The sequence below is a fragment of the Helianthus annuus genome, chromosome 10 (assembly GCF_002127325.2).
Source record: "Helianthus annuus cultivar XRQ/B chromosome 10, HanXRQr2.0-SUNRISE, whole genome shotgun sequence".
NCBI classification, from domain to species: Eukaryota; Viridiplantae; Streptophyta; class Magnoliopsida; order Asterales; family Asteraceae; genus Helianthus; species Helianthus annuus.
Genome location: NC_035442.2, coordinates 32,423,909 through 32,439,927, shown reverse-complemented (window position 1 = coordinate 32,439,927; position 16,019 = coordinate 32,423,909). Strand labels below are relative to the sequence as shown.

The 16,019-nt window shown below is 35.4% G+C and overlaps 2 protein-coding genes across 2 annotated transcripts; both read right to left on the bottom strand.

Moving 5' to 3' along the window:
* Positions 1-1,354: 1,354 nt before the first annotated feature.
* Positions 1,355-2,898, bottom strand: LOC110881060 (protein FAR1-RELATED SEQUENCE 8-like). The gene is made up of 5 exons (XM_035978162.1): positions 2,738-2,898; positions 2,358-2,553; positions 1,881-2,201; positions 1,638-1,754; positions 1,355-1,420 (listed from the first exon to the last, which is right to left on the bottom strand). The coding sequence occupies exons 1-5, from the start codon at positions 2,896-2,898 to the stop codon at positions 1,355-1,357; spliced, it is 861 nt and encodes a 286-aa protein (XP_035834055.1).
* Positions 2,899-8,684: 5,786 nt separating this feature from the next.
* On the bottom strand, positions 8,685-14,277 carry LOC110884517 (endochitinase A). The gene is made up of 5 exons (XM_022132234.2): positions 13,823-14,277; positions 12,446-12,551; positions 11,624-11,744; positions 9,928-10,872; positions 8,685-9,280 (listed from the first exon to the last, which is right to left on the bottom strand). Exons 1-5 carry the CDS (start codon positions 14,061-14,063, stop codon positions 8,888-8,890), a joined length of 1,806 nt encoding a protein of 601 aa, XP_021987926.1. The 5' UTR covers positions 14,064-14,277; the 3' UTR covers positions 8,685-8,887.
* Positions 14,278-16,019: the final 1,742 nt, after the last annotated feature.

The following is a 16,019-nucleotide window of genomic DNA, read 5'->3' as shown; positions in this document are numbered from 1 at the left end:
AGGTTTACACCTCTAATTTAACATTTCTCAGCCTTATTTTTAAGCCCAACTAACCATTCATTTAATTATGAGCATTAGGACATAGGTTTGAGATGAGTTAGACTCAAGTTTGATAAGTTTAAACAAGTTTTGAAAGAGTTTAAAACACAACAGAAAGTTTATGGACATTTTTAGGGCAATTCCAGGTCTGATTTCTCCAAGGAGAGATCAAGGAATCAAACCCAAAGATTATCCAAGCAATTAGAAAGAAGAATCAAGTGATTTGGTTGAGTTTTGAGCAAGTTATGCTCACTTTTGTATGAAGGTATGAATCTGTCCGAATTTTGCAAGAACTTGAGAGTGATTTTGGAGAGATTAGAGAGTTATGAAAGTGAAAAATGGCTTGGAGGAGGTGTGTATTTATAGGGGAAGGAGTTAGGGTTGATTGGGGGTGTTTTAATGGTGATTAGAGGTGATTGAAGGTGAAGAAGTGTTGGGATTTCGTGCAAAATCACGGAGATTTCAAGCTGCTGTCCCGCTAGACACCCTTACGGACCGTAAGGGGTAGGCTTGCGGTCCGTAAGCCTTAGACAGGAAACACAAAAATTTACTTATTGTTTTAATGATTTCTAACCTGTCCAAAAGTTGTCAATTACGGGTTTTATGGTTAAATCAAGGTACTTAAGTATATAAAACATGTTCTAAAGGTTACATAAGTGTAAAAATGAATATGATTAAGCATAAGACTCGTATGTATGTATTGTACAAAGTGTGTATGTCACGTACTGGTAAAGTTATCATACGTTTGCAAGTATTACGGATATGTGTCGTTTGTTTCACAAGTTAAGCATATGAATATGTAAGAAGTATGTATAACACAAGTTTTATTTATGATTCAAGTCCCGTATTTTACAATGATTACGATGAAAGAATGATTACAAGAACACAAGGTTTCCAAAATAGATTTACAAGCGATGGTTCCTAAATATAGGAAGTATGAAAACGCAGGGCGTTACATTACTGGTTGTTGATAACCAATCAACTTTGAAAATCGGTCAAATTTTGGATCAAGTTGCTTGGTTATTCGACTCTGATCAACTCTCTCTTTAAGCTGCATCATTTGATCCCTCACTAAAACAAGTTGATCAAGGTCGGAAATCAAATTACTAATCAAATACTCCCCTGTGTGGATGATTTCACGAGCAATCTGTTTAGCCTTGTGTTGCACATCCTTGCCACCCACATTTAGATTGTACTTCACATTTAACTCATTCGGCACCACATCCTTCGTCCATCTCTTCGTAACATATTTGTTTGGTATTTCTTTAACACCAAACATCTTGAAAAGAAAATAAATGTGTTTGCATAGCATCCCCTACTGCTCAAAACGCAAACAGCTACACTGTGCAGTTACATCATCTTCCAGATTCTTGAACCACACCTAGGAAAAACCAAAAAAAATATAATAACAATTAAAATCGCATGTGTAACATAACAATTTCGCATGTCTAAAAAAATCATGCAAATGAATAAATTTTAAAATCGCATGATAAAAACCAAAATCGCATATTGCAAAATGATGATTTGAAAAAAAAAAAAAGAAATTCGCATGTATGTTATCAAAAAATCGCATGTTTGAAATAAATATGCTATAATACCTCCAATAAACCATCTCCATGGGCTTTAAAGTCCTTCAACATTATCCTGATCTGTGGACCCTCTATTCTGGTGTCCATCGGCAGACATTCAGAAATTGTACCATAAATCTCTATTTGCTGATCAAAAAATATAGACCTGGTGAATCTCTTAGCAGCATCTTTTTCCAAAGTAGTTTCGCTCCAATCAGCAGGCTCAGTATATCTTGAAATATGATCGTTCTTTCTATGATTAAAACGTTGGACATCCATTGCACCATTGAAATGATTCATAAACTCTATGAGAGTGAGTTGTGAATTAGCCACCTGGCAGAAAAAATGGTTCTCACTCTCTGATCTTGAAGTTGTTCTCATAAGTCCCGACATTGGCTCGTGTCGGTAAAAAGCCGGAATCCAAATGGATCTCATCACAAACATATCTTCAAAGAATTTGTTTTCTATGAGACCGAACTCAATCATCACCAATTTCCACTGTCTCTCGAATTCTTCGGGCTCAATCGAATCAGTCCATACAATGTCGCACATCCTCCTTTTAAACTCATCGTTATTGCACAACTCGTGTCCAACCTATAACAATAAATGTTTTTTATATCAGCCTATAACAAAAATATATAATATAAAAAAAATAACGCTAACAGAAGACAATATAGCATGCTATACCTTATCTGCCACTTTTTTCATTATGTGCCACATGCACAATCTGTGTCTGCTGATAGGGAAAACCTCCTCAATAGCCTGTTTCATAGCAGGGTCTTGATCCGTCACTACAACCTTTGGCTGCTGACCAAATGACTTTAAGAATGAATTCAGAAGCCATTTATATGATTCAATGCTCTCCGATGCCAACAACCCAGCTCCTAGTGTTACATTTCGACAGTGGTTGTCAATGCCAGTGAACAGAACAAACACCATCTTGTACCTGAACAACACATGCGAAAACACGTTGAAAACATGCAAATTACAAAAAACCACATGCGAAAACAAAAAGTATAACCTGCAATATATTCAACACCACTTCTACACATGCGATATTACAAGCTCATGAAGACATATAACATGCGAAAAATAGTAAAAAAAAAACATGTTTGTCTTGAAACACTAACCTGTTTGTCTTGAAAGTTGCATCGAAGGATATCACATCCCCAAATTCCATATAGTTAAGCTTGCATAAACCATCAGCCCAGAACAAACCAGTTAAACGTTTGTCATCATCAACAGAATATTCAAACGAATAATCAGCTAAATACTTTTTTTTGTCAGTCATCCTATTAATAACCATATCAGCATCATATTCTCCTATATAGCTATTAATTCGCTTCCTAAAATTTTTGCAATCATCAACCGTGGCACCAACGTTCTCGAAACCACCATAACGTTTCCTCATTATATGGAAAGCTTTGACAGGACCAAGGTTTAAAGTGCCTAGTTCCCATACAATCTCCTCCTGGACATCTGACAATTGTCTGTAAGCTGGCAGCATGTGAATATCATCTTGACAAACAAACTTATGATTATGCCCATCAACAAATCTCTATACTGTATATAATCTACCATCCACAGTGCAAATCATAAGTTAAGCTTTGCATCCCGTTCTAATAGTCCCCCTGTTCCTTGTTTTAAATTGCTCCTTTGACTTCGAATAACAATCGTCAATACACAGTGGCTTATGTCCCTCTTTAGAACAAACAAAATACTTAGTTTTGATTATACCACCACTGTGCACTTCACCACCTTTCCGAATAGAAAAACCAGCTAACTTAGCATATGATTGGTAAAACGCATATGCTTGTTCAATAGAGATAAATAGCATTCCAACCACAGGTGTAGCTGATGCTTGAACCTCCGGAGTGTAAACCCTTTCATCTAAATGAATCAAATCAGAAAAACAAAAAACATGCGAATTATCGGACTATTTACATGCGATATATTAATAACAGCATAATTTCATTTTAAAGAACACCAACACATGCGAAATCTATGAAAAAAAACATGCGAAGTTGATGATTTTGATTAATCTGTTTTATATATGCGATTTATTATACCATAACATGCGAAATACTTAAGGAAAATAAACATCAAATGCTAATTGAAAGACTCATAACATGCGAATTTGTACATGTTGCTTTCATGTGAAAAATATACTCAACATTCAAACTTCAAAAACAGTTACAACAATGTAAAATCAGTTGTACGATTAAACAAAAAACAAGTATACGAACAATTTAGAGATCTGAATTAACATAATTACCATTAAAACAATCGTTTAGAGCACTTGAACTTGCAATTGGATTTGGATTTGCAGGTCGCGGATTTAAAACATCCTCAATAGAAACTCTCTGATATGCAGATAACTAAGCATGATCACCGATAGGTCGACTTTCTTCAAAATCAACATTTGCTCGTCCAGTGCTGCTCTGTGGATCTATAGAAAAAAACAATTGAATGAAACCATAACACAAAAGAACAAAAACTGCAAATTGAGAATTATGAAAAATTTGAAACTGATTCGAATGATAATTACCGGGATATTAGTGTAACGAACTTCTCGCTCGCTGATTGAATGAAGAGACGAATTTACCCTCAGATGATTGAATTAATTGCCTCATTTAACCTTATATATGAAAAAACGAATCAGGACACGTATATGGCTATTATCGCCGCGTATGTAATGTACGATTAGGTAATTTGTACCATATATATATATATATATATATATATATATAGGCTAAAGCTAGGTAGAAAACCCTCCATTTTGAGAAAACCCTAGAAAACCCAACCTCCCGACTTTTTTTTTTTTGAAAAAAATAACACATGTAATATACATGTTTTTAAGAGTTTTGGGCCAAAAAAAAAAACAAAACAGCGCCAAAGGAATGTTTAAAAAAAAACAAATTTCAGCAAGTTTCAACCTTTTTTGCCTAACACATGTTAGTCACCCGGAGTTTGCTGAAATTTGTTTATTTTTTTTAAAAACATCCCTTCGGCGCTTTTTTTGTTTTTTTTGGCCCAAAACTCTTAAAAACATGTATATTACATGTGTTATTTTTTTCAAAAAAAAAAAATGTCGGGCGGTTGGGTAAAAATGGGGGGAGTTTTGAGTTTCCAGAGTTTTCTAAAAACATAAGGGTTTTCTATATAGCCCTCCCCTATATATATATAGGGAGGGGCTCATGCGAGAACCACCCTTATTGTGAGAACCTTGAGAACCAATGTGAACACAACCTAAAATAGCTAAAAAAACCTAACCCCCACCCCCCCTCCCCAAAAAACCAAAAAAAAAACCTAACCCCCCCCCAAAGCTAAATGCTAAAAACTAAAACCCCCAAAAAAATCTAAAAAAAACCTAAACCCCCCCCCCCCCCCCCAAAACCTAAACCCCCCTCCCCCACCCCCCAAAAACCTAACCCCCCCCCCCCCACCCAAGCTAAAAGGCTAAAAACTAAACCCCCAAAAAACCTAAAAAAATCTAATTTTTTTTAATATTTTTTATGCTTAAATCGCTACTTTTAGTAGCAAAAAAAAAAAAAAAATTTGGCTTAGAAAAGTAGCGATTTTTATATAAAAAATATTAAAAAAAAATTTGTATGATTTTTAGCTATTTTTAGGCATTTTTGGTGTGTTCACATTGGTTCTCGCGGTTCTCACAATAGGAGGTGGTTCTCGCATGATCTTCTCCCTATATATATATATATATATATATATAGGCTAATGCTAGACAAAAAAACCCTAAAAATTTTAGGAAACTCTGGAAACTCAAAGCTCCCGACTTTTTTTTTTTTTGAAAAAAAATAACACATGTAATATACATGTTTTTAAGAGTTTTGGGCAAAAAAAAAAAAAGCGCCGAGTACTTTTAAAAAAAAAAAATAAACAATTTCCAAAAACTTCGGTGACTAACATGTGTTAGACAAAAAATGCTGAAAGTTGCTGAAATTTGAGTTTTTCAAAAAAGAAAAGTCGGGAGCTTTGAGTTTCCCGGGTTTCTTAAATTTTTAGGGTTTTCTATATAGCCCAACCCTATATATATATATATATATATATATATATATATATATATATATATATATAGGGTAAGGATAGTGTAAAAAGGGCCTAAAGTGTGAGAAGTGTGAGAAATGTATTATAACACTATATATAATACTATATAACACCATATAAACACCGTATAACAATATGTAACACCATATAATACCATATAACACTATGTAACACTATATATCATTATATAACAAATATAACACTATATATCTATCATAGACATGCTATCAGACAACCTATAGTGTTATATTTGTTATATAATGATATATAGTGTTACATAGTGTTATATGGTATTATATGGTGTTACATATTGTTATACGGTGTTTATATGGTGTTATATAGTATTATATATAGTGTTATAATACACTTCTCACACTTTCAGCACTTTTTACAGGATCCTCTACCTATATATATATATATATGTTATTTAAAACAAGGATCTGAAAAGACAATAATACCCTCACGTGTTTTGCATGTGAGGTAACTTAACCAAGAAGTTAAACGACATTTGTGATAAAGGTTGAATCTGTAGCAAAACATGAACGTAAAGGTTGGTTTTTTTCCGATTTCATAGTGAAAGATACGAAGTGTAGTTTGAATATAACATAAAGGTTGTTTTCTGCAATTTTGTCTTTATATAATAGAAAATGATTCAAAGAATAAAAGAAAAATAGGTACAGAAAAGAAAAAGAAAAAGAAAGAAGAAAAAGAACAACTACTTTTTAGAAAGAGTTAACTGCCATTTTCGTCCCTGTGGTTTGGTCCCTTTGGCCATTTCAGTCCATTTTTCAAAAATGCGCCATTTTCCTCCCCGACGTTCCGAAAAGGTGCCATTTCAGTCCAAAAATCATAACCCAGTTAAGTCGGTTAGTAAATAAGGACTGATTGTGTAAATTTGTAACATAAAGGACTGATTGTGTAAATTTGTAACACCACCACCACTAGCCCTGCCACCACCACCACTCCGCTGCTGCCACCACCACCACCACCGCCACCACCACCACTCCGCTGCCACAAATTTACACAATCAGTCCTTTATGTTACAAATTTACACAATCAGTCCTTTATGTTACAAATTTACACAATCAGTCCTTATTTACTAACCGACTTAACTGGGTTAGGATTTTTGGACTGAAATGGCACCTTTCCAGAACGTCGAGGAGGAAAATGGCGCATTTTTGAAAAATGGACTGAAAGGGCCAAAGTGGCCAAACCACAGGGATGAAAATGGCAGTTAACTCTTTTAGAAATGATGAAAAACGTGATAAATATCACTCTAAACGTAGATGATGATTCAAAATTATAAGAAAATGCTTACGGGTATACTCCGAGTAAACATTATGTATGTTTTGGGTACTTAGGTTAGGTGTCAGCAAATGGCTGATACATACCCATCTCATATTGTCCGGTTCCATACGTATACCCATCCATTTACAGGTTTCGAGATCTCTCGTTCGGTTTAGATTGAGATTCATGTACCATCCATAGTTTAGTTTCCTGTACCCACCACTTGTTCCTGTTTCCACCTACCAAATGTTACCACCATTGCCACACATCCTGTACCATCACCCACCAACCGACCAGTGATATCACCAGGGTCAACATAAAAATATCCGAAAGGAACCAAAAGTAAAACAAAAAACAAACTTGTAACATAATAGATTCATGGGGAAAGCCGGTGACAATGAGCTAGAGGTGGTGAAAGCGTGTCGTGGACAAACTAGAAGCTTCATGCAAAATTGACATTGGCGATGATGAATTAGCGGTACTACTTGACATTTGTACCAAGAAAGTGACACTTGTGGAAACATATCATTAGCAAACTAGAGAGACTAGTAGACAATTGATGTAGACTAGAAAACGATATACGAAATCGGACCTGTTGATTCTTACGGAATATCATAAACGATTCTTCCAAAATTCGTTGATTTACGAAGAATATCAAAAATTGGGGTTATCACACACAAAACACTCACTAGTGAATTGGGAGAGAAAAATGACTTTTCATATATTTCAAAACTGATTAGCTTCCTCCCATTACATGCATATAAATAACAACGTAAATTGAAAACTCAAAACACACTTGGGCCAAAAGCTAGAACGAAAAAAAAAGTACACCAAAAGCAATAAAAAACATAAAATGATAAATAACTCATAGAAATAAACGTTTTTGGGCCCGAACAATGACCCAAACCGCCATAGGCGTTTGTAGAAAGATGGGTCTCGTTCTCACGGTCGTTTCGCCTGGTCGCACGCCCAAAACGGACACCCGTAGCCCAAGTTAGAGCCATTTTAGTAAAGCCCCTTTTGTCACACAATCTTGGACCTCTAGAAATAAGATGGCCCGCCCCGCACCAACAATTATATCACCACTCACCGTCACAAGCAATGCTCGATAGACGGCTTGCACACGCGTTGCTGGGCTATGTTAGTCGGTGTCCCCTCCGTCAACAACTCATAAATAAACGTCTAATTCTCTCAGATTAATAAAAGAAAATAAAGGTTTTTTAGTAACTGAAAAATAAGTTAATTTTAGGAAAAGTTGATATATTTTACAATTACATTTAACAGATCATTTTTATGAAAATGAAATTGACAAACATTGACCCAACCGGATTTAATTAATATTTAATACCAATTTGATTTATTTTTTGAAGTTGTCTGTTAGATCTATTAGACAACCTGGTCCACCTTGGTTATTTCTTAACCAAATTTATTTTTATTAAATTTAATTATTTGTGTGACAGAATACCTAGAGAGTCAAACAAGCACCAAATTGGTCAAACTTATAGATACCTATGAATGATGTTAATGATGAAATAAATAGAAATCAAATCCAAATAATTGAATTGGACCCTAAATTAGGCAGCTGGTCATAGTCAGTTAGTCACGGACTCTTTACTAACACTGGGAGGCCCTGATTATTGAACCTAACATAACCAAAGCAGTTGAACCTCATAACTCAAAAGTACACACTTCATAAAGAGTTCAAGACAGGTTCACATCGGCACATCACTAACAAACTATAAAACTTGACATAAATACTTAAAAGTAGAAAAATACACAACAAACACCACTCTCTTTTTAATGTTTTTGTTAACACATTCTCTTTGTTTTTCTTTTCTTATACTAAATGGCCTTTTTAACTAGTAATTAAATGAATATTAAGCACAAATTTAGTAAAACGAGATACGAAACAAACCCTTGTTCAAAGGTCACAGCGGACTAAACGGTTCAGGGAGTGACTCGAACCCGTTATCAAACAATAGACCTTCATCAGTCTTGTCATCTGCACTGTGCAACCAGCTCGTGTTCTTCAAATCTTCTTTTAGTAAAATCGCGTCATACCTTGAACTTTCATAAATGTCGACTTCTGATGATAGTTTAGAAGAATGTGGACTTTGATCTTCTATGGGTTGACCTCTGTTCCATAGATACCCGTTACTGTTGTTTCCGTTTTCAGACCCAAGACCGTTATTGGCCGAACCGTCTATGGACCCTGGTGCACTTGAGGTGCGTCCTGGTTGGGTCCTGGTGCTGCTGGACCTAATGCTTTGAGGAAAGAGTGTTGACCCTGAAAGTGGGCGCGCACCTCCATTTCTTATATCCTGTAGACAAAACAATGAAATTGTGTTCGGGAAAAGAATAAAGAAATAAATAGATTTTAAATTTTATTAACTTCTTCTCTTGAATAATATCCAAAACAGATTTTATTAACCCTTAAATAAACAGATAAATTATATATATAACAATTCTTGAAACAAAATGAATACTAACTTTTTGTCTTTTAGTGGGTGTTCTTTCGTTTTTTTTTTTTTTTTTTTTTTGTATTTTACCCTCTCAAATTTTAGCATTGACATTTACACCCCTCAACTTTTTAAAAAAATTGTAAAATGTCATTTTAACCCACTCGGGTTTCTAAAGTTTCAAGTTTACATGTTAGCATAAACGTTAGTATAACTTAAAGAAAAAAATCTTACATGTTAGTATAAACGTGGGTTTACGTTCGTTAATTTTTTCGGAAATGAGTCAAGTCAAATATTATACTTTTTTCCGTGCTTATTTATTATGTCCGTTTTCACTTGGTTTACGTTTTGACATAAATTTTGTTCGAAAACAAGTTGGGTCAAATATAATTCGTTTTCACTAGACGGTATAAATTCAAATTATTTGTACGTTTCGACGCTGCCGCAACGCGCAGCGGGTAAAGTTACTATTTACATATAAGAAGAAAAGAGTTGTCATAGTTTCATACCATATGTTTGATCGCCATATCTAGTGATTTCTTCGAGATATTCCTTCCGAATCCCGTACCATTCTCGGAAGTTAGCGACTTCACAGGTTTTCTAGTCAGTGATTCAGGCACATGTGAAGTTCTTCTAGGCTCTACATTCTCCGCCACATGCCCGTTACCGTGGGCCCGTCCCCGTCCAGTGGGGTCCACAATCCGACCCCTAGTAACAACAGGTGAAGAATGTCTTCTTGTAATACTACCACCTGTATTAGAACCTTCTACACTCCCCTTCACAGCAGTGGACCCACTCGGGCGTGACCTACCAGCCGACAAAGGTCGGTCGGGCAAAGTCGTTCGAAGATTAGGTGGCGTTTCATGCGAGAAATCAGGTAGATTGATAGGCTGAGGTGGCGCGCGCACGCGTGGACTAGGCGAGCTAGGTCTGGAACCGGAACCGGACCCCACGGTCCGGGCATTTGAAGACAACCCACGTCCACCGGAAACCGATGACGTGGCGGATTGGGAGAGAGAAGGTGTTAACGTTCTACGCGTCGGGGTAGACGGTCGGGAAGATGGTCGAACCATGGGTGAATTCAAGCTTCCAGGTGTTTGTGGTCGGGAACTAGAACTAGGCGTTGAAGGTCTTGTGGTTTGTGAAGGTCTTGTTGTTCGGTCAGTGGTGGTAGAACTAGCGGGAGATGGACGTGTTCTAGAAGGAGTGGACCCACGTGACGGGGTTGTACGGGTCGTGGACGGGGTGGAAGCTCTTGCTGATGTGGACGAGCGGTTAGTTGGGGTGGATGGTCTTATGTAAGATGAAACAGAAGCAGAGCTCGTGTTTAGGATGTTTGTGTTTCTGTTGGAGTAGGATGTATATTGGGTGGTTGAGATTGAAGAACGTGTAACCGAACTACTTCTTGTTGGTCTTGTTGAAGGATAATTGCTTTCAGATTGAGATACAGAAAGCTGCAATTGACATATGGAATTAAGTTCGGTTTGTGCTACCCAAAAAAAATGAACTTTACGCCTTTATATTTTAATAAACAAAATTATATTAGCCGTAAAACAGATATCAATTACAATTTATAACCCAATTTAGCAACCAAATCGCACTTTAACTGTAAATTGCTGATGGGTCACTAGTTTATGTGACACTAGTCATCACATATGAAAAAATGCTTATGAAAAAAATATATTAACAAGTACATTTTAATACCAATTGTAGCCACAAATGATCAGTTGAACCTGTAATGTTTATGTAATATTTCAAAACTATTGATGTGGTACCTTATTTTATCATTTTAGTGTATATGTATATGCCACGTGGCATCGCACATTGAATAAGTTTTTTAGAATTTAAACTTAAAAAAAACTTATTAAATGTCACAGAAGATGCCACAAGGCATATACATATACACTAAAATGAAAAATAAGATACCACATCAACAATTTTAAAAAGTGAAGTAAATATTACAGGTTCAACATATCATTTGTTGCTATAATCGGTAATAAAATGTAACTTGGTTGCTAAAATAGGAAATAAAGTGCAGTTGGTTTTGGTTTTGCGCATAATATAAATTCGGTTGCTAAAGTCAGGAAAGAAGTGTAAAGTTTCTTTCTTTCATGCGGTTTGACCAAGGATCAAATGCAGAACATGTTGTATAAGCAAACAGTGTAACAAGTACGTGCATTAAAAAAAAGGAAAAATAACACGCACCCTTGATGTCTTGTTTATAGAACTTGATCTAACTGAAGACTTGCTTCGTGCAGTTACAGGTTTCGGTTGAGATTCTTTTGCATCCAAAGGAACAAGAGGGGTTCCTGGAGGCGTGAGAAGCCTGTAAACAGTAAAAATCTTTAGCGTGCAAAACTATTCACTTTGATGTTTATCAGCTTGAATCAGTTATTGAAGATCACGGGTGTCAATGTGATTAGACTAAAGGTAAAACTATAAAAGTATAAAAAAACAATAGTAATGGATTTCCTTAAAATTAAGCTATCGAATAATTTATTGGAGATCACTTGAAATAGATGAGTATTGATGTGGTTTGAACTTTGAAGAACATTACACAGCAAAGTTGATTCTTTGCCCAACAACTGAGAGGCTAAAAGCCTAAATACAATCCGATTCCACTTAAAAATACGTCAAAATATATCTACAGTTAAAAGGTAGCAACCTAGAGATGCATTAGTTCTGCCATTCAATAAAATATCAATTTTATCACAAGAGTTTTATCTTTCATACTCTTGCTTCCATCACGTGTCAACCACGCACTAAACTCGAAAAGTTAGACGATATCAGTTAATATTTAACAAACATCTTGGAGCAACAATCAACACAAGACTAAATCAAAACCAGTAGTTAAGTAGTCTAATGTCATCCTGTATAATTTTACTGGCCTATTAACAACATATAAAATTCAATAGATCTGTCATCAGATACAACTATACAAAATAATTCAACTAATGGAAAATGCTGGATCTGAAGTAAAGGTGAGATCAGCGTTCAGATAAGTTACGAGACAATCAGACAACTTACCAATCGTAATCATTCTTTCCCCCTTCGTTAGACGAGAGCAAGTCATCCAATATGCTTTTAGAAGGTTTTGCTGATCCAACTGAAAGCCTCGCTAATCTTGCTTGAACTAAACAGATATGAATTTGTACCTTATTAATTACATATACACATAAACTCAAAGCAAATATAACTATCAACATCAGTAATTAAACAATTTGATAACAATCGAACCCCTAGCATAAATCCAAAGCAGAAGCATATTATTGTACAAATAATAAGTCAACATACTGATACATGTTGGGAAACGAAACTAGTGGAACTAAAACAGTAGCGTAAACGGCATCGTTCCAAGGATTGTTCCTCAAAATACTTTGAAACCGATGCCAGAATAACTATCATTATCAAAAATAACAAATCATCTGTAAATCGTATTGCAGATGCAATGCACATAGATCAAATCTAACAATCTGAGAACCAAAACTTATTAAATTAGTAAAAAGTCAGATGCAGGAAACAGTAATTAGTAGCAATATTTTAAACAATTTGAGAACAATCGAAACCCTAGCAGAAATCCAAAGCAGAAGCATAATAAAACGAAACCAGTGAAGTAAAATAGTAGCATAAATGACGTCGTTCCGGAAATTACTGCCCAAAATACTTTACTTGAAACCGACGCTAGAATAACTATCAGTATCAGAATTTGCCGATTGTCTGAAAATCGTATTGCAGATCAATCAAATATAACAATCTGAGTACTAAAACCTATTAAACTAGTAAATCAGAAAGTAGAAAACAGTAATTGGTAGCAATAATTAAACAATTTGAGAACAATCGAAACCCTAGCATAAGTCCAAAGCAGAAGCATATTATTATAAGAACAATAAGTCAAAATACATGTTGGAAAACGAAACTAGCGAAGTAAATCAGTGTTGCAAACGACGTCGTTCTGAAGATTACTCCTCAAAATACTTGAAACCGACGCCAGAATAACTATCGTTATCAAATTTGCCGATCGTTTTCAAAAAAAAATTCAATCATCTGTAAATCGTACTGTAGATAAATCAAATCTAACAATTTAGACAGCATAAAACAGTAAACGCACACTCAGATTCGTCAAAACAACTATCGTTATAAAAATTTTCCGATCATCCGCAAATCGTATCGCAGATGCGATGCACATCGATCAAATCTAACAATCTCAGCACTAGAACCTACTAAATTAGCAATTTAGATAGCAAAAAACACTAAACGCACACTGAGATTCATCAAAATAACTATCGTTATCAAAATTTACCGATCATCTGTAAATCGTATCGCAGATCAACCAAATCTAACAATCTAAGCACTAAAAACCTACTAAATTAAGGCAAATGAAATAGCATAAAACAGTAAACGTACGGTCAGATTCGTCGGATGATGCAGCCGGAAGACTAGTGCGATTACGAGAGAAGAGATCCGTATTAGTGTTGGCGTTAGAATTCTCAACGGAATTGTTGTTTTTGATCAACGGCATGCCTCGTCGGTGCGGCAAGACTCCGTTGGCCATAGCATTGTGATTGTTGGTGTAATTGTTGTTGTAGTGATTTCGAGCTCCGGCGGCGATGAGTGAGTCTCTGGAGGAGCTCCGGTTCATGATCATAGATGAATTGACAGCAATGGAAGGTAGGAGTTCATGTGATATACTCTGGAAAGCAGGTGTAGAGAGAGAAGGTTAGAGAGAGAGAGAGAGAGAGAGAGAGAGAGAGATCTAGTTGACGGCGTCGACTTGAGGAGTGAAGTTTACGGACGTCTGAATGCAGCCATGTGACTCATCGCTCCACCTCCTCCGTTATTGTTATTGTTTTTTGTTTAATAACCAAAGGCAAATGGATCTACAAAATTTAATGAGATCTATATGTTTATATTTTTTTTTTTTTTTGAACGGTGACTTGTTTTTGAGTTTGTTTTTTAGTGACCCAATGTCACATCGTCTAATCGGCGGCTTTAACCAAGTCTGTCCAGAGTTACGTTGTTTTAATCGGGCTCGTGCTGGGTTGGCCAGACTTAGTTACGGCGTTTCCCCGAAAACCGTACTGTCTACACACGAGAAGCCTCACTGAAGTAACAGCCGGATGAAAAGGGTGCGGCTCAGGATCGAATCCCCCTCGGTGGGTATATCATCATCACTGCCCAATATCCACCTCAATATGACACAAATATGAATTAAACTTGAGTCTCTATTGGAAAACCCAAGTCTCCTACCACTAGGCCACAAGTGGGAGGTTATATGTTTATATATGTATTGTTTGTTACACGTAAAATATCCTTAATTTTTAGTTTTACTCGACTTTACATCGAGTATTCTAAAGTATTTTATTTGTCTAGGTTTGACTATGACACCCAAGGGGTACCCACCTCAAGTCAAGGGTGGGCGGACGCACCCCTTGAAAAATAAAGTTTAGTGTTATTTTTCGTAGGAAATTTCGACAACATCCCTTGAAAATTTTTACCCGTACCCCTTAAAAATTTCAACCGCTTCACTTAGAAAAAAAGCGTTATAAAATTATAAAAAAAAAATCAAACACTGATTATTATTTTATATATAATTATATAACACAATTTATATAATTATTCTTTAACTACTTGTTAACTTAATTACTTAACCTAATCAAAGCTCAATCTACAATCTATTTTTGTTAACCCAAGCCCAAACCCAACCCAAAGAAATTTGAACTAAATAAAATAACCCAAATCCATCCACCCATTCCAATTCCATTTCCAATTGCCGCCCCAAAAAAACTCCTAACGACTTAACGCTACTGCTCACTGCCGGACGGCTTTTTTTGCTAAAAAAGCCAAAATTCTGGCGAGACCGACGCATATTACGCCAGAATTCCGATATAGAACTAGTATGGTTTCATTATTGATTTTTTTTTTGTTTTATGTGATGTTTAGGAGAAAATATAGATGTACAAGGGTTTAATTTTTTTATTTTTATTATTATTTTTTTTTTGATTTTTTTTCGGTTGTTCTAGACTTGTAGTTAAATGATTTTGTTGTTTTGTTTATAGCTTTGTTTGTTTAAATGATTAGTTGCAAGTAATCAACATTTAATACTAGGGACTGGATGTTTGAAAATAAAATTGAAAATTATGGACTATGGTTGATCATGATTGTTTACTTTTTTAAGTGTTAGTGTTATTTTATGAACTTATGGGGGCGATTTATATGTGATAGTAACCATGAGTAAGAATGTAATGAACTTATGGAGTGTTTAATATCTCTAGATGATGTTTTGGATAGATTACAAAAAAAGAAAACCTGTAGGACACAATTTTAACTACATTTGTAATGACGTTGACGTATTTTTTATGATTATATAAATTTTTGTTTAATGTTCTTTTGTCTTACATGACCCGACCCGACCCACTATGAACCGATTTTTTTATATAGCTAGGGGCTTAAAATCTTTAAGAATATTCCGCACCCCTAGCAAAAAAATTATAAGTCCGCCACTGATAACACCTCTCCTTTAACATGGAAATGGCTTTAAAACGTTATATCAGTATCACATAGATAATAGATAACAGGTTTTTAACTAACACTATAAATAAAA